At 53.7% G+C, this 22,503-nt stretch overlaps 1 protein-coding gene across 8 annotated transcripts in view; it reads right to left on the reverse strand.

Annotated features, from left to right (window-relative positions):
• The window catches only part of YTHDC2 (YTH N6-methyladenosine RNA binding protein C2), a 1,174,422-nt gene that overhangs the window by 595,185 nt on the left and 556,734 nt on the right, over window positions 1-22,503 (reverse strand). For all 8 annotated transcript variants that reach the window (XM_085632632.1, XM_085632630.1, XM_085632634.1 and 5 more), the window contains exons 15-17: window positions 18,991-19,087; window positions 18,814-18,901; window positions 18,646-18,726 (exon numbers count right to left, since the gene is read on the reverse strand). In XM_085632632.1, coding sequence (XP_085488758.1) covers window positions 18,646-18,726; window positions 18,814-18,901; window positions 18,991-19,087 — 266 coding nt within the window. The remainder of the gene's footprint in view (window positions 1-18,645; window positions 18,727-18,813; window positions 18,902-18,990; window positions 19,088-22,503) is intronic.

Below are 22,503 nucleotides of genomic sequence, written 5' to 3' on the forward strand. Positions count from 1 at the left end.
CCAGGCTGAGGGTCCTCGCAGAACGGGGAGGAAGGGCGGGTCGTGAAGGAATCTGCGGCTCGAATCGTCTCTACCAGATACATCTTTACCGGAGGTAAGTAACTCATACATCTGATAGAGACTACTAGCCGCAGATTCCTTAACATAGAATAGATACCCTAGCCATACCCAGAAGGGAGGAGGGCATGCGAGAGAGCCTCCCCAGCAGGAGAGACACAGGGCCCCAGCAGGGGACATGTCACAGGAACAAGAAGAGAAGGCCAGGAGATCCCAAGCCCAACTAAGGGAGAACCGCCCAACACCCCGCAGGGGCAGACAGAGCCCGAAGGGCCTCAAGGAACAAAAGAACCACCTCGAACCCCAGGGAGAGGAGGTAGAACCGGAGGCAGGGCCCACCGCAAGAAGCACATACAGTGATAAGAAAAAGCCGAACACACCTTGGCCGAAAGCAGCGGACAAGGCAGGAACGGCCCCACCGCCAATAGCACAGGCGTAAAACCACAGATTCACAAAGCCCCAGCAGAAACAGAGGCAGGGGCACAAGGGAGCACATCAAAGGCCATGCCGGTGGATCAGAACAAGCAGGCATGCGCAGTCACGCGCAGCCAGGCAACACCATAGAGCAGTGCACCAGAACAAGCCAGGCGCAAGCCGAAGGCAGAGGCCAGGGAGGGCCAGGACACACCATAAAGGAGGGGCCGGTCCCGAAACACACACTTACCCACAAAAGAAGAAGGACCAGGCAGAAGAGAGAGAGAGAGACACAGTGGACAGGCCCAGGCCCAGGCCCAGGCCGTCAACCAGAACACAGAAAGCCAAGGAAAGCCAGTCCCTCTGGAACACCAGACAGAGGACCAGCCCGAAACGTCGGACAGAAGGGCGGAATCGCCACAACACCACGCTGCAGACAGCAGGCCAGACTGGTCTAGCGACGAAGCGAAACTGGAGAAGGACAGACCTGGGTGCAACGCAAGCTGCGCCAAGACAAATGTAAAAGAGACCGCACCTGCGATATATCGTGATGCCAAGGAGAGCAAGGAACCCGAAAAGGGTGACCACACCTCCCCAGCACATAACAGAGCTATGCAATAGCTGCAAGTACCCCACATAGGGTATACTATGTCCCAAGAAAACATGGGAACATCTCTTAGGAAAAAATTCTGCAGCAGAAGACAAACAGAAAGGCCTGCGGTTAAAACCGCCGACGGCTAGCCAAGCAGCCAATAAAGAAGACACAAAAGGCCTAATCCTAGGACCTATGTGGGCTTACCAACAGCCAAAACCACAAGTCAAAAAAGGAGGCTGAACCAGCAGCCAACAGCACCGAAGGTCCAACCGAAGGACCCTGAAGGCACACCAACCACACAGAACACACATTCGGGGCAACCGAACACTAGACCCCAGAAAACAATGGGAGAACACCTCCCAGAAGACAGCAGAGGACCGACATCCAGGTTTACTGAGGGGGAGGAGGAGGAGGACGACGAAGCCCCACAAGGAACCGCTGAATGGCAGAATCCGCAGGGGCGTGAAACAAAAGCGTGCCATCGAAAGGGAGGTGAACCAGACGCTCCCTAACATTCTCAGGGAAAACACTATCCCTCAGCCAAGCATGGCGACGGAGGACTACCGAAGATGCCATAGTGCGACCAACAGCCTCAGAGACATATAGAGCTGAGCGAAGAATAAACACTGCCAGCTCCCGGCCATCCAACACATGGTACCGCAGATCAGCGCAGGCACCCTCCTGAGAAGCGCAAGACAGAAGGGAATCCCACAAGCTGGAGGTGGCTCTGGCCAACACACAACGCATGTTGAGCGCCCGCAAGGCAGCACTGGAGGAAATGAAGATGTTACGCCCCCATGAATCTAACCACAGGGCCTCCCGTGACTGAGAAGACAACACCGATGGCAAGGAGGGAAAGGCAGTCTGCAGAAGAGGGCCCCTGGTAGAAGGGCAGAAGGAAAGGCAGACAGGATCATGCGGAGCAGGACGGTGGCAGTGCAGGGGCAGCTGCGGCACCGGGTCCCCCGTGGCAGGACGTCTCCAGGCCCCCCAAGAGAGAATTATGGAGCAAAGCTTCGAAGGGAAGAAGCAGCTCCCGTCCACCAGAGCCCTGATGGAGAACCTCAAGAAGATGATCTGCAGAGAAATGGGCAGCCGGGTCGCCCATGTGCAAAATACCTGCGACCGTGGCGACAGCCTGGGCGAAGGCAGCCCTCGCCTCCGTAGGGCAACGCGGTGGGGAGAGCAATTCCTCCGTGGGCGACGGCTGTCAGCTAAGTCGGCCATCCCCCAGCCCAAACGGAGGAAGAAAAGGCCAAGCTCGGAATGGGGGGAAGGTTGACCGACGAGTGGGGAACCTGATGCTCCTCTGGAGAAGACTGCGGGCGCGGGGACGGCGAAGAGCCCTCCTTGGAAGATGCCGGGGAAAAAGCCACGACGCGGCTACCGTCTCTGGAGAAGAAGAGACAAAAAGTTGCCAAACCTCTGGAGAAGAGGGGGCCTCTGAAGACGAATTTACGACCCGACACCGGCACGGCGCCGTGGAGGCCGCCACTGGCGCCAGCACGACGTCGACCGGCGCCGAATGGGACGCCGAGGCGACCTGCGCAGCAGTAGAACGGGGCGGGGTGGGAGCCGGGGTGGCTAAAGAACAGCGCTGAAAAGGCGCCGACTCGACCTCCGATGAGGCAGCCGCCTGCTTGGAAAGACGAGGGGGACCCGGGGACATGGGGTGCCGCCAGGGCCGGCAGCCGCCGGCGCCTGAGCGACGTCAGCTCGGCGCCTGCCCAGAGGACTGAGAGGAACTCGAGGACGAGCCACGAGTCCCAGCAACCTCCCGTGACACCACAGGGACCCGCACAGGGGTTTGCGGTGAGGCAGAGGCGCCGTCGTCCGGAGGTGGGAACCCTGTAGGGGTGCAACCCAATGACACCGCATCTCCAAGACCTAAAGCCGAACCTGTCGGCGCCGGAGCTGCCGGCAACTCCGCAGAAGGCCCCGCACATGGCAAGGGATCCGCAGACGTCCCAGGAGGAGGAGGAGCCAAGGAGGCCTGCAGGGCCGCAGCATAGTCCTCCATTTGGGCTCTGGTTGCCCCCATGCCGGGAAATGGCGGCTAGGGGGGAGGAAATGTGCTAGGCCACACGACCCGCAGAGAACCCGCACCCCCCACAGGGCAGGGACCGGGCCTCGGGGACAAGCTGCGACACTAACCAATGGGCGAGCGACGCCCCTGCGGCCTCGGAGAGGGACGATGTCGGAGACGGAAGCGGCGGTTCTTGAACCCGTCCGCGGGGGACAGACGCGGTGACGCCGCCGACCTGGACATGCGGGCCGAGAGGAGTTTCATCCGGCGCTCTCGCCGGGACTTCGGCTTCATCTGATGACAAGCCTCGCAGTCCGTGGAGTCATGGTGCTCACCCAAACACCATGTGAGCCGGAATGCGAGTCAGACCGGAAGTGGAGCAGGACTGTGCCGCGGCATGTAGCACCGGAAACGGGAGACGGTCTAGTCTCGAGACCGCCCTTAGAGGAGGGGCCAGACACGGAAGAGGAAGCGGGACGCTTAAAAACGGCAAGGAAGGACGAGAAGGTGTGGGAGATGCGAGGAGTATCGAGAGGAGCAGGAGTATCGAGCGGAACAGCGGTGAGCAGAGGAGCAGCGGTGACCGGAGGAGCAGCGGCGACCGGAGGAGCAGCGGCGAGCGGAGGAGCAGCGGTGACCGGAGGAGCAGAGGCGACCGGAGGAGCAGAGGCGACCGGAGGAGCGGTGGTGATCGGAGGACGAGGACGACGAGCGAGAGGAGAAACAGCAGCGGACGACGAAGCAGGTCGCGTCAGTAACATCTTTACGGCTCTCAAACCCGGTGGGCAGCAGGGAGGAGAAACCACCCCGGGTCCCAGCGCCGCGGTCCGGAGAACGGGCCGTGGCTCGAGGCAAGTGGCTCTGCGGGGACCTTTTGGGTGGGGGCGGTGGGGAGGTTGTGAAGGGCTGTGACCCACGTGAGAGGTGCATAACATCCCCGACCCCACACTTCCCCTCCTACACATCCCCTTGGTGACGGTAGCACAACAAAGAGATCCTGGTAGCAGTAACTCAGACCATTCTCTTTCTCTTTTCTTTCTCCCTGCAACCCCGAGCACCTGTGAAGATTGAGACCCCTGACGTGGAGGAGCAAGGAAAACACCCTACAGGGAGAAATCTCGGGGAAGACCTACGTTGTTTTGCTCTGCCTAGTTACAGTTTGAGACTGTTCTATCAGTGTTTGGTTCTCCGCCTATCTGTAAATAAACAAGAACCTAAACCTATTCGTGGTATCCCCAACTTCTTTTCGACAGTAAAACCCCACGAGGGACGGTAACCCCCACACACCACATACAAATGAGGTGAGGGTCCATCGCCGACATCGGGCGCGCGCAAGACGAGCATGTCTTGAAGCCGGAAGGCATTCGCACACTGTTCCCAAAAGGAAACGCAAAGCGTGAAAAGAAGGCCTGGGACACCATCCGGAACCGCGTGGCATGCGGAAAAGAAGGAAATTGACGTCAGCGCACCGGGGTGGGGATTATGTGACCTCGCTGACATCACGCCCGTGGAAAACGGCGGGGCGGAGTCGCGTGGTGCCGCCCCCCCCCCCGGCGCGGAGATGCCGGGACAAGAAAATGTTCCGGGTCCAGTCTCACGCCTGGGGATAATTCTACGTTAAGGAATCTGCGGCTAGTAGTCTCTATCAGATACAAATGTTAAAAAGGCTCAGACTCAATGAGGACCCCTGAGCGACTCCACAGAACAACTGATTGGAACCGGAGTTAAATTGACCTATCTTAACAATTTGTGATCAGCCCGTAAGAAAAGAGGTAAGCAGGTTCAGGGCAGTGCCCCTAACCCCCATTTCCTTAAGCCTACCCACCAGTCTCAGAGGAGAGATGGTGTTGAAGGACGCTCTTCGGTCCAGAAGGATCAGAAGAGTTGTATGTCCAGAGTCAACCTGACAGCGAATGTTGTTAATTACAGAGGTTAACGCCGTCTCAGTACTATGCTCACTTCTGAAACCATGCTGCGAGCCATCGAGCAGCTGATATTCCTTCAAATAGAAAAGAGTTCAGATGTTTCGCCAAAATGTTTGCTGGGACCGGTAGAAGAGAGATGGGACGATCATTTTTTTATCTCTGTGGAGTCTGGCGAGTGCTTTTTAAAGAAGGGTTTAACCACTGCCATTTTCCAGGAAGTGGGGTACTGCCCGGAAGTATTAACCTCATTGAGTATTGAGGTCAGGTGAGGGACAATAACCTCTCTTCTGAGTTTCAAAATCTTCAAAGGGCAGGATTCCAATGGGGAGCCAGACTTAAGTCCGCTTAGCAAGTGGTCCGTGTCCTCTTGCCATAAAAGAGGGAAGGTGAATAAATTACCTTCCTTCATAGGTATCACAGAGAGGCCCGAGGAGGAAGGGGACATGGGCGAATTTACTTTAGTTCCCTCAGCGTTGAGAAGTTCCAGAGAGGAATTATTTCTGTGATCTTTGTAGAGAGTATGACGTCTCTATTCCACATCCTCCTGATTCATCATCATGGGAAAGCATCTCCCATTCCTCTTCTGCCTCTTGGTCAATATCATGTGGTTCACTCCCGTGTTCTGACGATTAGGATGCACGAGTAATGTCACTGGACATGTTGGTGAAAGTTCAGAATGGACACCTCCATAGGTAAAAGGGTTGAGGTGAAGTTAGCTGAGGTGGTGGCATCAGGGATTGTGTTAAAGCAGCACTGGTGATGGTGTCTGTGGAGGAACCACAAAATAGTTTTGCAGTTGAGGGACCAGTATCTAGAAGGCCTCCATCATTTGCTGCAAAGACCCCAAGGAAGTTCACAGAGACTTTTATCATAGATGGTTTCTGATAGTAGTGTTTGAGATTTTAGCAGTGCTTATATCTCCAACGCCATCCTTCTCAAGGGAGATATTGCGATGGGGCATTCTCGCGCATTAGCCCTGCTACTGTATGCCAGCCCCTCTGGAATATTCTCTACAATGAACCCTTGAGTCCCTCTCCCACAAGCCCATACTCAATTGTATACTGAACATTCAGTTCAGTCACACTGTAGGATGCACCAGACAGCTGCCCCTGGTCAGATATAATCTGGCAGCCAAGTTGAGACCCTGAGCAGGAAGGCCTGGAACACCCCAAGCTTTAAAACAATCCTTCAGGGAGCAGCAACCAGCAAATTGAACTCTTTTGCTAAACATTTGTTGACGCCATCCACACACTTTTCATGCAGAAAGGTCCTAAACACTTTCTTATTCTAAATGTATTCAAATTAATGTAGACTATCGCTGTCTTTCCCTTCAGAATGTTGTCTTTACTTACCCTCCCCAGTTATCTGCTTGGTATCCCATTGCTTTAAAATCTGTACTCAAAAAATCAGACAATCTCCCTCTCTCCTTTGCTCTACTGCATATTGACTAGAGGAATGTATATAGTTGCTTTTCTGTAAAGTGGGATAATGCCATATGGTACAGTTGTGCTACATAACGCGAAATAACAAAATACAGTCACAAGGCTGTTTCTTTGCTTATGTGCTAGGTTTTATGATGTGAAAGGCAAAAGCTTTGCTACAAGCTCATATGTGGTATTCTAGTTTTATACAAACTGTATATTTTTCCTCTACTCAACACTAAAAAACAAACAAACATGCCAATGAATAAGCCATATCAATTATCATGATTTTAGGCAAAGTTAAATGCAATGAGGAGTTGTTTGGCAATACCTTACTGAACCGAGATCAGAGTACCCAGAACAAAACTATATACTCTTATTACAGGGCAGAGCATGGATCAGACAAATCATTTGGTACAGCACCATATCACAAAGGTGTTGGTGACAGACCTTAAATGATACATTCGAGGAAAACCATGGGTGAGTACTCTGGATTTACTTTTTTTTTTTGATAAACTTCTTTTTATTGTGTTTTGCGGCATAAAGAACAATATCAGGAATAATATACAGCAGTGCAGTGAACAAGGCATCAGTATCGGCAATCAGGAAAGCATCAACAGGCAAGTGCAAAAACCCTCCCGCCCCCTCCCATCCCCCGTCCCCCCCCCCCCCTGCGCACCCACCCTTCAAAGCAGGCCCCCCAACCATTTCCCCCATATCTTGCGAAATTTTTTTGGGCAGCCCCGTGCAGTGTATAGCGACCGCTCCTGAGCTGCACACCAATCCACCCCTCTACTCCAGGTAGCCACTCTGGGCGGGTCTGGCTGTGACCACGCCGCCGCTATGTCTCTTTTAGCCACCATAAGGGCAGTGGTGAGGAAGTACTTCTCATTGCGGGACCCGTCCATCCCGTCCATGATGCCCAGCAGGGCCATTCTAGGCTCGTGGGGGACCTCCCAACCCAGGACCTCCGCTAGATCGGCCTCGATCGCTGCCCAGTAGTCCCCCAGACGAGGGCAAGACCACACCATGTGGAAAAAATCTGCCGGAACCTCCCCGCAGCGAGTGCAAGAGGCGTCCGCGCGGAGTCCCGCACGATACAGGCGGGCCGGGGTCAAATAGGCAGTGTGGAGGTAATAAAGTTGGATAAGCCGCAGCCTCGCGGAGGTGGTAAGCGACCGAGGGCCCATAAGGGCGTCCCTCCAGTCCGCCTCATCCAGGGGTCCCACCCAAGCCTCCCATCGCTGCTTTAGCCCGCTCCAATCCACCGGTGTATTGTTAATTAGGGATTTATAAATGCGGGATATGCCCCCCCTCCCAAGATACCCCAACATCACCTGGGCCTCAGGCGGACTATGGGAAGGCAGTCTGGAATCTAGAGGGACGTGAGCCCGAACCGCGTGGCGCAATTGAAGGTAGCGGTAGAATTGAGAAGGCTGCAGCGAGAAGCGGGTCCGAAGCTCCTGGAAAGAACACATGCGGCTTCCACGCCATATATCGCCCAGACAGGAGATACCGAGAAGATCCCACTGCCGAAAGCCCGTGAGTCCCACCACCTCCCGCAGCCACGTCCCGTGCCAAAGCGGAGTGAGTTGCGTGGACGTCCCCGACCATCTGGTGTGTCGCAAGGCCGCGCGCCACGCGAGAAAGGGAGCCCGCACGACGCCGGGGAGCGACAGGGGGATCGTTGTGCCGTAGAGCATGTTTTGGATGGAGGGGAACCCGAGGCAGTTCACCTCGAGTCGATAAGCCGGGTCGCCCCAGCCCCCTGAGAACCAATCGTGGACCACCAGTAGTTGGGTGGCCAGATAGTAGAGGTAGAGGTTGGTCATGCTTAGGCCGCCGTCGTAGGAGGGGACCCTGCAGCGGTCCAAGGCCAGCCGAGGTCGACCACCGCCCCAAAGGAATTTGGTCACCATCTTATCCAGGTCCCGGAACCACGGGCGCGGAAAGGGGCATGGAGTGTTCTGCAGCATGTAAAGAAACTTGGGGAGGATCATCATCTTATATAAGGCGACTCTCCCTAGCGGATTCAAAGGGAGGGCCTGCCACCGGAGCATATCTGATCTGGCTTTGTTTACTACTGGAGCCACATTGAGTGCCCAGCAGAGTTCCGGGAGGAGGGTGACCCAGATCCCCAGGTACTTAAAGGAGAGTCTCCGGAGGGGAATATCTGATTGCCAGTCGAAACATTCCCGCGACGGGTGTAGCGGGACTAGAACAGATTTTTTTGGGTTCAGATGGAGACCCGACGCCTGGCCAAACCGATGGAGGATCCGGCGGACCCGGGGCCCCGAGGTCGCTGGGTCGGAAAGATAGAGGAGGACATCGTCCGCGTATAGGGCAATCTTATCGGGGGCCACAGCTGGCCATTCCCAACCGCGAAGAACGGGATCCGCGCGAATCAGCATTGCCAGGGGTTCCATGGCCAACGCAAAAAGGAGGGGCGAGAGCGGACAACCCTGGCGCGTCCCCCGACCTATGGGAAACGGGCGAGAGAGAGCCCCGTTGACCAACACCCGGGCCCGCGGGTGCGCGTATAGGACCGCTACCATGGCACGGAACCGGGGGCCGAAACCCATGCGTTCCAGGACGTCGGCCAAGTACGCCCATCCCACGGAATCGAAGGCCTTTTCAAAGTCAACCAGAAGGAGGGCCAGGTAGGGAGAAAGGCGGCCGCGGTGCGCCATCGCAAGATGCAGGCGCCGCAGGCAGTGTCTGGTCCCCCGCTCCGGCATAAAGCCGCATTGATCCGGATGGACCAAGGAGGCGAGCGACGGGCGCAACCGCTGTGCTAGGACCGTAGCATAGATTTTGAGTTCGGTGTTGATAAGGGATATCGGCCGATAGTCAGAGCAGGACCGCGAGGGAGGCTGAGTCTTGGGGAGGGCAACTATGGTTGCCGTGTCCGTCTCGGGCCGGAACGAGCCCGTGTCCACCACGGCTGCAAACAGGTCCCGAAGCCTCGGGGCCAGCGTCTCCCGATAGTGAGCGTAGTACTCCTGGGGGAACCCGTCGGGTCCCGGGGTCTTCCCAGGTGCTAAGCGGCCTATGGCCTCCTCGATCTCTTGCAGCTCGATCGGTGAATCAAGGGTCTCGGAAACCTCGGGCTGCAACCGCGTAAGTGTAGCCGCGGTCGTCCCCAGCAATTCCTCAAGGGAGAGCGTGGACGGCCTGCGGCGGTATAGCTGGGAGTAATAGTCAGCGAACGCCTGGGCTATCGCCACCGAGGCTGTGTGAGTACCACCCGCTGGGTCCGCGATGGCCGGAATGATCCGTCCCGCCCGGGGATAGGTCGCCAGCCGGTGGAGAAGAGTGCCGTTTTTGTCTCCCCACCCGTAGACCCGGGCCACCGAGGAGCGCCATAGAATCTTCGCCGCCTCCAGGGAATGGAGGCGAATCTCCTCCCGCAGGAAGGCCAAGCGACGAGATCGGGCGGCATCGTCCAACTCCCCCAGACCGCGCTCTAATTCCACGGCTTGGGCTTCGCATTCCGCGAGCTTCTGGGATTGTGCCCGCCGTTGGCGCTGCAGATGCCCCTTAGCGGCGCCCCGGACAGTCGCCTTGCCGGCCTCCCACAAGACGGCAGGGGAGGTGACAGAGCCCTCGTTATGGGAGTAGTAGTCGGCGATCTCGCCCCCGACCGCCTTCCGGAAAGCCTTGTCGTGGAGGAACCAGGCGTTCAGACGCCACATCGGACGGGCAGAGAGGGGTGGGGGACCAAGAGCGAGGAGCACAGGCGAGTGGTCCGAAAGGCCCCTCGGAAGAATGCGTACATCTCGCACCCCCGCGCAGTCGGTGGATGGTACGAAGATGAGGTCGATCCGGGCATGGGAGTGATGGGCCGCCGATGTGTGGGTGTATTGGCGTGCCTGTGGGTGCCAGATCCGCCAGACATCGCAGAGGCCCTGCGCTTCGGCCCAGGATGAGAGCTGTTTTGCGCGGGCGACGCGGGACAGGGAGACCGGGCCCGTCGAGTCCAGGGGAGGCGAGTAGACGGCGTTGAAATCTCCGCCGAGAATGAGGGAGCCCGCCGGAAGTGTCGGGAGGAGACCCGCCGCGTGGGAGAGGGCCGACTGCAAGAGGGATGGCGCCGCATAAAGGGACATCAGGGTAAGGGGTCGCCCCTCCAGATTGCCAGAAACCACCACTACCATACCTTGGGGGTGCAAATGCACCCGGGACAGGACAAAGGGGAAGGACTTGCGGAGCAAAATGGCCACCCCTCGGGATCCCCGCACAAAACCGGAATGCCATACCCTGTCGTAACCGTAGCGGCCAAGGAAGGGGCAGTTGTTACCCAACAGGTGAGTCTCCTGGAGGAGGAGTACATCGATCTCAGCGCGTTGCGCGTATTTGAGGACCGCCATACGTTTAAAACGGTCCAGAAGACCATTGACGTTCCAGGATAGTATGCGCATGGCGGCCCTAGGGACAGGCGGGTCAGCCATGGTCTAGGACAGGAGAGGGGGCCAGTAGGGGCGCGGCTGAGCAGGCCCCCAGAGAGGAAGGACAACGGGACATCGGGCAGGAGAGCAAGCCAGACAGCACATGATGCCTTAGTACAACAATTAAGAGGGAGTCATCCCCCACCAACAAAGTCTTCCCAACGGGGAAGAAACAACCCCAAACCAACCCCAACCCCCCCCCACCCTACACTTCGAAAACGGAAGCATCTGTCGCCCGAACCAAATGGAAGAACCACCAAGCTAAAACGCTTGGGCTTGAGCGCTAGTGGACCCCTGAGACCGATGAATTCAGACCTGAGTTACCTGCCCTGGCCAAGAGCAACACTGATAACGGGGCATCCCATCCCCGTCCAGGCATCCCCAGCCCCCCCTCCCCCCAAAGGAAACAAAGAGAGTCAAATGTTGGGGCTGCGAGAGAGGTCCGAAGAGTCCACCAATTCGACCGGCTGAGTTGCAGGGCCCGTGGGCCGGGGCGACACGGTCCGCCGTCCATCTGCCCCGGGACTGGCATGTGCGGCCGAAGAGGCAGAGGAGGCTCTCGACCCTCGGCGTGACCTTCTCCCAGAGCGCGTGGTGATCACCTCCTCCGCTGTGCGCTCCCGGGGTAACGTGCGGTGCCGCCGACGGGTCCTCGATGTCCGGGGTCTTCCTCGTCCCCTCCGCATACCCACAGGCGAGCCGCGCCCAGAGCACTGCAGGGGGTGCTCCTCCGTCAACCAGGCCCAGGCCGCCCGCGGGGTATCGAAGAACAAAGTCTTGTGCTGGAAGACGACCCGGAGGCGGGCCGGGAACTGGAGCTTATACTGGAGTCCCAGAGAGCGCATCTTTTGTTTCACTTCCGTGTAGGAGCGGCGTTGCTCTTGGACTTCGCGGGTGTAGTCCGGAAATATCATGATTTTGTGGTTCTGGTAAAGGAGGGCGCCCTGGCAGCGGGCCTCGCGGAGGATGGCGTCCCGGTCGCGGAAGTTCAAAAGTTTGAGGATGAACGGCCGGGGAGGCGCACCTGGGGGCCTGGGGGCCAGGGAGCGGTGGGCTCTCTCCACCACGAACGAGGGAGATAGGCTGTCCGCCGGCATCCAGGACCGGAACCATCGCTCCAGGAAGTCGTCCGCTCGGCCCGATTCAACTCCCTCCGGAAATCCCACTAAGCGCAGGTTGTTGCGCCGGGCGCGATTTTCTGCATCCTCGACCCGGCGGTGTAGTTCCTTAGAGTGGGTGGTCAACTCCCGAACCTGGTCCTGTAGGTGGCGGATGTCGTCCTCGGCGGTGGAGATCCGGGATTCGGCCTCGGAAATGCGGGCGGTGGCATTCCGCAGATCCTGTCGGAGAAGAGCAACGTCCACTTTGACCTCTCCCACCATGCCCTCGAGGGAGGCGCGGGAGGAGTTGATGGCCTGCAGGATGGCAGCAAGGTCCGTGGCAGGGGCCGGGGCCGGCGCGGCCGTGGAGCCGGGCCCCTTGTCGGTAGTAGTAAATTTGTCCATCCTGGTTTGGGTGGCCCCGGACGCTGGCTTGCCGGCCCTGTCTTTGCCCATATCTGTGGCGGCCGTCCGTGAATCAGGGCAGCGAGCGAACGTCACACCCGCAGAGCGTCAAGGGGCGCTCGAGCGGACAGGGGCCCAGCACGGGGGCGGCGGGGGGAGCCCGCAGCCGGACAGGGCCCGACACGGCCGGCCCCAGTGGTCAGCCTCCGGCGGGGTCCCCAGCGGGGCAACGAGTCCGATCCCTCGCCTCGGCCGTGGCCGCGGGCCTCTCTCAGAAACAATCCTCCGCCGCCGCACTCACCGCCTATTCCTGCTCTCAGGCTCCGTTCGGGGGGGGTCCCAGCGCAGCCCTCCAGGGGGCCTCGGGCTGCAGCCGCGAGGTAGGACAGCACCCAGCCGGTGCACCAGCTCTCCGCCGCAGGCCTCGGGACACCAGGGCAGGTCCAGCAGCGTTGGTGGGGGAGAGTGGGGGGAGACTGTGCCCCGGCCGTCGACACCCGGCCCGAAGGGGAGGGCCCCCACCACCTCCAGCCCCACAGCAGCTCAGGTCGTCCCACCAGGGAGTGCCCCACTCACCGCCCGGCCCTCCGTCTGGTACCACAGCCCGGAATGGGCTCCACAGCACCTCGCCGCCGGCCACAGGATCCCAGGTCGGGGCCCCACCGAGGGGGGGGCCGCCACTGCTGCAGCGACGATCTCACCGGGCCGCCAGGATTCTCAGGCCCAGCACCCTCGTGGGCGCCGCGGTCTCGAGTAGCCGCGCGCCCGCAGCCAGCGTCAGGGATCAAAGCCGCCTCCCGCCGGGCGCCGACAGCAGGCAGCAATCACAGCTCCGGGGGGGCGGTCGCGCTCCAAACTCGCACCAGGGACAGCCAGGCGGGCCCGGGCCCCAAAACTGCCGAAATCAGCCGGCCAGGGCAGGATCAGGCGAAGAAGAAAGGATCGGCGGGGTCTCACGGCCGGAGCCTCACGGCAGAGCAGCCATGTCGGTCAGGCGCCACCTAGCGCTCCCCACTCTGGATTTACTTAATACAAAAAAGGGAGCCAAAGATAATGATGCTGGCCTGATTCACAAAGGTAAATTACAATTTTGTGTAGGTTTACTACTTTCTGGATACTCCAAGTGTAAAGTTACTCCAAAAGTATAGGTTACCTATGTGAATAGCCCCTTCAGTTTGTGACCAGTGCCCAGGCCCTTCAATTTGGTGGAGACACGTAAGTTACACCTTTGGAGTAAATTTGCACTCTGATTCTGAGAACAGCCAAAAAGTAGTAAACTTACTCAAAAGTGTAAATTACCCTATAATGTAAGTTACCTTTGTGAATCAGGTCCCATGTGGTTTTTCATACAGCACTTAAGTCATTTTCTTCATTTCTTCCTTATTTATACAGTTATAAGCAGACAGTATTAAAATTCCTTGTAGCCTGTAGCCACCACGTTTCGGTCATCAAAAACCTCTTCAGTTACATTTAGTTGTGGACAGTTATTTTCCTCATAACCTTCTAGCATAAAATGCATCTGTAATCCTAGCAAGTCTCTTGTTGTGATTATGTATCCATTTCTTTTAAATTGCAAGTTCCCTCCAGGGTTCAATGCTTGCTGTGCGGTGGCCTAGTTAGGATCCACTCGCATGATTCTGTAAGGGTAGCAGATTATGCCATGTGTGTTATCGGCGTGGTGAAACTAACTGGATACAACTAAATGTACCCGAAAGAAGTTCTTAATGAATGAAACGTGTTGGCTACAGGCTTCAAGCAATTTTAATACTGTCTACTGATAACTGTATGGTTATGGAAGAAATAAGGAAAATACAGCATTCAAATATACAGATTGACACATTTTGTCTGACAATATTTGAATTGAGTTTTTTATGGACACGTACCATGGACACTGTCTAAGGGTGTTGAATAATTGTTTCTATGAACTTATCTAGGTGAACAACCTTCTGGTTGTTACAATTTGGGGGCTGGGTTGGTTGCCCCAATGTGAATCATGCACCTCAAATTACTAAAGCAAAGGTACATAGTGATTTTAACTCTGATATGAGTAGTTGTTGCTGTTACCTAATCACCTTTTGTAAATAATTTAGTGTTCTTTATATAATGGTACCCAAATAAGGGTGATATATGTTTTAACATAGATTTATTGTTAACCAATTGAAGCATGGACTGGAATAGCACAAACAGCCATCTCGTCGAAAGTTAGTCAGATGATCTAATCATGAGGGTATCTGAGGAACTGTGGGCAATGGAATGGTCAAAAGAAGAGAGCAGCATGGTCTCTCTTAATTCAACACCATGTGCTGTGCACCCACTATTTATAAAATGCAAGTCAACAGCTTTAACTGTTTGCCAGGCAATTGATTTAAATAAAAATCATACCTACTATACATACATAGAGAGGCTTTTGGTTAGGAGGCTTTATCCATTGGTCTGTTGAATTGTAATTCACTTTTTGCTTCTGCCCACCACAACATACAGATTGGTGCAATGGGTCAGCCCAATTTACCCATTGGTTCCCATCACTTTGAGTGACTGTAGAAAGCATTGCATTGGCAGATTGTTCACCGCCGCTTAAAAATAGTTCCGGTCTATTCAGTGACAAAGCTTTTTAAAGTATTCCTTTTAACATTATGTTTATTATCTTTAAAAACGGCTATTAATTCTCTGTCTCTTTTTTAAAGTTGCTGTGAAAAAGTGTTTAAGTGAGGCTGTAGCCACCTGAAATCTGATTGCTTGGGTGAGTGATGATTTTTCTTTTCTATTTTATAAAAAATAATAGTAAAATGAATCTGTTGGACTTGGCCCTTTTTGGCAGGTTCACCCCAAAACTTTTTGCCTTTTTCTGTGACCTGGTATTGGTGGTTTTAGGCCTCTGGGCACTTTAGCACTGTGGTCTAGTGTAAAGTGCGTGCGCTCTCTGTGTTACATTTGTACGGTTGGCCTGCCCTCCCATAGGAATGCATTGGGGATTCCCTGATCAGTGTGTCAGTGGTAATTCCTGTTATGAGAGGAGCAGTGTGGTCAAGTCTGGTATGTATGAAATTGTGTGAATAAATGCTGCGCAATGGTGTGCTCAGATTTATTGTGGTTATTTTAGAAATGCCACTTTTAGAAGTTGGCATTTCTGTGTGCTATGTGTCTGCCTGCCTGATGGGAATTGCATGTCTGGCTTGTGAGTGACAGGAGCTGGGAGGTGTGTGTGACTCCAGGAGGGACAGGGTGAGCCAGCGCTGGGCTGAATAGGACATCTGGGCTAAGAGTAGTGGGAGGGGTAATCCCCTGACTCTGAATAGGATGGTGCCTGCCCTAGTGAATGCTGGCTCCGCCCCCCTGTGGTGTGTCTGATGACGAGCCCCCACCTGACAAAGGGGAAGAGGAGCTTCCAAAAGTGCTCCTAATCCCCCCTGAACCAGTTACATCTGGTTTCCCCATGCCCTGCACTTTAGACAAAGGAATCTGTGATATAAATATAGGGGCTGTGACTCCATGAGGTTGTTCAGTTCCTGTTCTGGTGTGCTCTTCCTGACTAGAGGGGGCTTGCTGCTGCTGGGGCCCAGGAGGAACCACCATGGGGGCTGTCTCCCTGCTGGAGGGCCCTGTGTGCTGGCCTCCCTGGGCCCAGCTATGCCCCTGAACCTCTCATGGACTTTTTCCAAAGGAGCTGTGGCTCCTAGCCCCTGAAGAGCGCTTTATTTGTATTTCCCAAGAAGAATGAGCATGAGGGCTCCGCAGCGCAGAGCTGCACTCTTTTCCCGAGGGAATCCCGACGTGAGGATTCCCCCTGCTGGAGGGGAGAGATGTGGGTACCCACCCCGCTTATGTGCTTGGTTTTAGGTGGGAGCCCACCCCACGTGGGCGCTTCCTGCTTGTTTTTAATGCGGGTGCCCACCCCGCGTTGTCTGCCGTGGCAGGAGCCCACCCCGCACTTTGCCACAAGAAGGAATCGCTGCCACGGCCCGACCCTGCTAAAGAAATCTCTTCCGGGTCGCTACCCAGCGTGACCCGGAAGGCAGGCAAGGCTGCGCAGTCCGGGGGCAGGGCTTCCGAGACGGAAGGGCAGCCCCACGAGTGAGATGTGCCGGTGACGAAGCGGGCTCCCGTGATCGGATGGGAGCCTCGGTGAAGAGAAGCCCCGGGTCCCAGGTGAAGCTGCAGGCAGGCGGGAGCCCACCCCGCCTGCATAGAGGCCGTCCGGAGAGAGCAGGCAGCAGACGGAAGCCAGCGCGCGTGAAGCAGGGCTCCCTTGACCGGTGAGCCCTGCAAATGACACCTGAGTGGTCCTGCTGCTAGAGAGGAGGCCCGGCAGGAATCTGGTGGAGCAACTGGTTGGCAGGGCTCCTGTGAACCTTAGGGAAGCCCACGCAGACCCCGAAGAGAGGAGAGCAGAATCCCCCCCAGGAGCCGGTGAGTGAAGGGCTCTATGTGGGGAGGGGGGGTGCTGATCGAGGCACAGAGGCCGAGCGGTCCCGCCAGAGAGCGGGCCGCTTCAACGTTGTTGGCATTTGTCCTAGAGGGGCCCGTACTTCTCCCAGTGTCAAGGGTCAGTTTCTGAGTGGCCCCGCATGACAGAAGGCCGCTTCTACGATGGGGGCGCATCGGGGCACATTATCGGTGTCGCGCTCCGACGTGGGGCATGTTTTGTTCCAAGAGCCGTGTGGCTCCAACGAGGGGGTATGCTTGTTTTAGACGCCCATAACAGCCCAGAGGGCACAGTCATGCCAGGGCCCCTTCAGTTTGTTTATCCCAGCTGCCCCGCTTGCAGAGGGCAGCTGCAACGATTGGGTACATTGGTTCGAAGGGTACAGTGAGTGCCCATGCCTACATTTGATATTCACAGCTGCCAAGCAAGTAGTGGGCAGCTGCAACGTTTAGGCCACAGTTCTTGGGGGGCATTGTGAGAGATAGGAGTGAGGTACACTCCTGCACCAGCGCAATGACGTGCTTTTGGATATTGCTGCATTGGCAGTCGCCCTGACTTGTGGACACAGGGCATTTGAGCCCCTTTGAGAAGGCCAGTTGGCCAGGGGGACTGTTAGATATGTAGGGCGCCAGGCCCTAATGTGATTTATGTGGTGCTAGGAAATGTGATATATATGCTATAATTTACGCACCCTGATTTATGGCTCTAATGTGGTTTTACGATTATGAGGTTTTGTATACTGTGTTATGTTTGAGTTATTACTTACTGTGGTTTAGGTAGGAGGTTATTTGCCTACTGTGGTTTATACTAGTGAGATTATTTCCTAATGTGAGTTATGCTTAGGAGGTTATGGTCTAATGCATTTAGACTTAGGAGAAGATTGCATAAGATGTTTTATGCTTATGAGGTTGGAGAAGAATATATTTTACGCCTAAGGTGATACTGTGCATAATATGGTTTGTGTTACAGGATGATGCTGAGTACAGTGTTTGCCAGTAATTACTGGTTGTGTTCTACGTTTATTACATGTTCTACATTTACTATCTTTACTAAGTGATGGTTCAGACAGTGGCCCAACTGGCAATGTCATGTGTATATAATCCCCTGTAAATATTGCCCAGTGCCAGGTGACACATTGCATATTGAGTGATTACTATCCTAATGTGTTTTATGATAATACAAAAGCTATTTTTGATATAACCTTGTGTGGAGTTCCTTGTGTGGTGTGCCTAGTATGTTGTTGCTGAGTGTGTTGCGCAAATGCTTTACACATTGCCTCTGGGATAAGCCTGACTGCTCGTGCCAAGCTACCAAGGGGGTGAGCAGGGGTTATCTTTGGCATGTAACCCCCTTGCTCTGACTAGAGTGGTGGTCTCTGCCTGGCTTTGGCACAAGCCTTAGCCCACCAGAGATCCGAAATCTAACATAATCTCACAACTAAAAGTTTTTTTTCTGGTGTTAAAATTACTTTAATTTTTATTTTACATTTTTATTGCAATCAGACAGTAGCTAAATTTAAGTGATGTCCTGTTTTCTTTTTATGTAATGAACAATATACAAAAAATAAACACAAATATTAATTGCAGCTGCATGTCAAAGCCAGACCTCTTGTCTTTGTCAATGCTCGTTTCAGACCTGTTGGACATTTTCATTGACTTCCAACTATTGTGTACGCAAGGCCTACATAAAGGATAGCTTACTCGTAGTGTTAAGTATTTTTCTCGCTGGAATACACGGTATTCAATGCAGTACCAACACAAATTGTCATGGTTGACTAGACTTTACACAAAAAACACTTTATAAAAATATGAAGTCACTGCTCCAAACCTACCTCTTTCACCTTGCCTGAATCAATAACAAATATAACATCATTGACTGTAATGCTCGTTTCGGCAATATTTGTAGAAAGAATCTGAAATACAAATGCAAATAAATAAGTGCTCTCATCTTAAAGTACTAACACCTGTTAAGGAGAAGATGATGTAGCATTGATACTTGCTATTTTGCGAATGCCCATAGGGGGGTTCTTCAGCACCTTCTTCTGGTCGGATGTCTGCATGTTGGAGTGAAGCATAAAAACCTGATACCTGTGTGCAAACCAGAATCGTATTTAAAAGGAGTTATTACATCTAAAAGACATTAAGGCAGGCATCAGCAGCTTTGACAAATGCCTTACCGATGTACGGTATCTGCAAACCGCTTGTCATCAAACAAGATACGGTCCCTGAGTCCAACAATTTCATCGTATCCAGGCAGGAAAATCAAAATAGCCCCTCAAGACAAAAAGGAAAAGAGACACACAGTAAGTAGAAGTGAGCAAAGTGAGAGTAGCATGTTAGAAAAGATGATGCCGTTGGATACATTTCATTAAGTACTGAACGAGGAGAATATTAAAAGGATTTTATATTTTCCTGTCTGGACAATGAGCCCAACAAATGCCAACTCACTCTCTAATATCCTTTCTTCACTGCATCAAGATACAATCAGTAACAGAAAAGGTTCCCATTCAGTGCAAGAATAAGTTACTTGCCCGATGGTACCTGCCTGTTTCTTGTAAAGAAAATCTTGTCATTTATTTCGTCTCTCAATTAACAGCAACACCAGATAATAACACTGGAGCCTTCTCTCTACAGATGCGGCCAGTGAAGTGGTACCAGACATAATGCTCCTACTCTGGTGTTGGTGCTGTCGCTCAAAGTTACAACATCGTTTACTAAAACTTGCATCTCTCTTATTATTATGTCACTGAGGTGACAGAACATTCAGAGCATACTCAGAATTAATGGAGAAACGTGAGGCCGAAGTGAAGTTGACCATGGAATTCACGGTTTATATTACATAAGCAACACCATTTGTCTTGTGGGAACTCTGCTCATGCACACTTACAATATTTTTTTAAGACTTTCGTTTTGTTATGTTTTTGATACTGAAAAGAAACATAATATCTCATGTTTCAGAGTGGGGTATAAAATAGCATGCTTTTTTCCATCTCACGTTCCTATCACTTTTCTTACAAACCTTCCAGGTTTAACCGTTTAGGCAGGCCCTCTGGCACTACAAGACTGCTGCACCCCTCAAGTGGTTATTAATAAGCTTTTTTAGTAGTGGAATGATTAGGATGCATTTGTATTTACTTTGTTTTTATTTTGTCTGTTGTTTCTCTTCTGGCTATGACCTCAGTGATACTGAGCTGAGCATCTCTTGTCAATCGAGGCAAACGCCGATCACTTAGAGACAGCGAATAGCGCACGTGACTGTTTCCTCTAGGCTGTTGTAGAGGCCCAGAAGAACAAGTTACTTACCTTCGGTAACGCTTTTTCTGGTAGCTACAGTATCTGCCTGTGGATTCCTCACCTTGTGAATATCCCCTGCGCCAGCAACATTCGGAATCTTTTGTAGCAGTCCACGCCGATGAGGTCGAAGACGACGTCACAGAGGCACGGCTCCACTTGCGACTCCACTGACGTCACCGGCTCCATAAGAAGACCTAGTCGGCGTGAGGACGTCAGTTCCGTCCTTTTTTCCGTGCCAACGAGGCACACGGACGGACTGACAGCAATATATACACAGTATACACAGTACATAATATACAAATCAACACACACAGAGTGGATAATAAAATAGAAAGGCAAAAGAAACAACACAATGCCTTTGACAGCAACAAATACTAAAGGTATACAAGGGTGGACAACGGGGAGGCGGGTGGGTCAGTGAGGAATCCACAGGCAGATACTGTATGCACCAGAAAAAGCGTTACCGAAGCTAAGTAACTTGTTCTTCTGATGGATACATCTACCAGTGGATTCCTCACCTTGTGAATAGATTCCCACAGCAGTCCCCACTCCCGGAGGAGGGTGTCCACCCGTCTATACCAAAAAGTCCTGAAGGACTGAACGAACAAAGTGTCCGTCCCTCCTCACCTCGGAGTCTAAACAATAATGTTTCGCAAAAGTGTGGAGGGAGGCCCAAGTTGCCTCCCTACAAATCTCCTCCACAGGAACACCCCTAGACAAAGCAGAAGTGGAAGACTTAGCTCTAGTGGAATGGGCTCTTAAACCCTCTGGAGGTTCCTTACCAGCCAAAGAGTAGCATATCTTGATGCACAAGACAATCCATCTGGAAAGGGTGCGCTTGTGCACCGCTCTGCCTTTCCTGCAGCCAACCAAGCCCATGAAGAGCTGGTCGTCAACTCGAAAGTCTTTTGTCCTGTCAAGGAAGAAGCTCACCGCCCTCTTAGGGTCCAAGCGGTGAAGTCTCTCCTCCTCCTTGGAAGGGTGAGGGGGAGGATAGAAGGTAGGGAGGGTAATGGACTGCCCCAGATGGAAGGGAGTTACCACTTTAGACAGAAATGCAGCCCTGGTCCTGAGTACCATTCTTTCAGCATGAATGGTCAAGAACGGGGGTTTTGAACTCAGAGCTTGAAGCTCACTTACCCTCCTTGCCGAGGTAATTGCAATAAGAAAAACCGTCTTAAAAGACAATAGTCTCAAAGGACACTTGTGTAAGGGCTCGAAGGGAGAACCCATAAGATAAGTTAAGACAAGGTTTAAGTCCCATTGAGGCACAATAAAGGGAGTAGGAGGAAACCTGTTTGTAAGGCCCTTAAGAAATCGTAGAACAATAGGTGATTTGAACAACGACAGCTGATCTGGCAAGCAAAGGAAAGCCGACAAAGCCGATAAGTATCCCTTAACAGTAGAGGCAAACTGCAGAATGTCAGATAAACAAGCCTTCAAAGGATCAATTGACTTCTCTCTACACCAGAGTACAAATTTAGTCCACCTATAGGAATAGATAGATTTGGTGGAATGACGTCTGGCAGACAAAATTACATCTACCACATCTGGTGGGAGAGAAAAAGAATTCAGGTTGCCCCGTTCAATCTCCAGGCATGAAGGTGTAAGCTCTGGAGGTGGGGGTGTAGGACCTGCCCCTCCGATTGCGAGAGGAGGTCTGCCCTGAGAGGGAGACGGAGCGGAGGGCACGAGGAGAGGTGGAGAAGATCTGTATACCACACCCTTCTTGGCCAATCCGGGGCGATCAATATGACTTGGGCCCGGTCTTGGTGAATCTTCCTCAGAACCCGAGGAATCAAGGGTATGGGGGGAAACGGGTAAAGGTGTTGTGAGCTCCAACTCAACTGAAACCGCGTCCCCTAACGCTCCCTGCATCGGATACTGGAGACTGCAGAATGACGGACAGTGAGCGTTCTCGTGAGTGGCAAACAGGTCCACCCGAGGAGTTCCCCACGTCCGAAAGACATGACGAACCACCTCTGGATGGAGCCTCCACTCGTGGTCGGCGGAGAACTGCCGACTGAGACTGTCTGCACGCACGTTCAGAAATCCGGCCAGATGATTTGCCATCAGACAAATCTGATGATCCTGAGCCCAGGACCAGAGACGCAAAGCCTCTCTGCAGAGACAGAGAGACCCCACTCCTCCCTGCTTTTTGACATACCACATCGCGGTAGTGTTGTCCGTCAGGACTTGAACCGACTGACCGCAAAGGGAAAGGAGGAAGGCCTTGAGTGCCAAACGTATCGCCCGCAATTCCAGAAGGTTGATGTGAAGCAACCTTTCCTCTGGAGACGAAAGACCTTTGATCTCCATATCCCCCAGATGCGCACCCCACCCTAAAGTGGATGCATCCGTTATCACTTTGGCCACCGATGGAAGTAGATGGAAGG

This window comes from Triturus cristatus, chromosome 2_1 (genome assembly GCF_964204655.1).
Source record: "Triturus cristatus chromosome 2_1, aTriCri1.1, whole genome shotgun sequence".
Classification (NCBI taxonomy): Eukaryota; Metazoa; Chordata; class Amphibia; order Caudata; family Salamandridae; genus Triturus; species Triturus cristatus.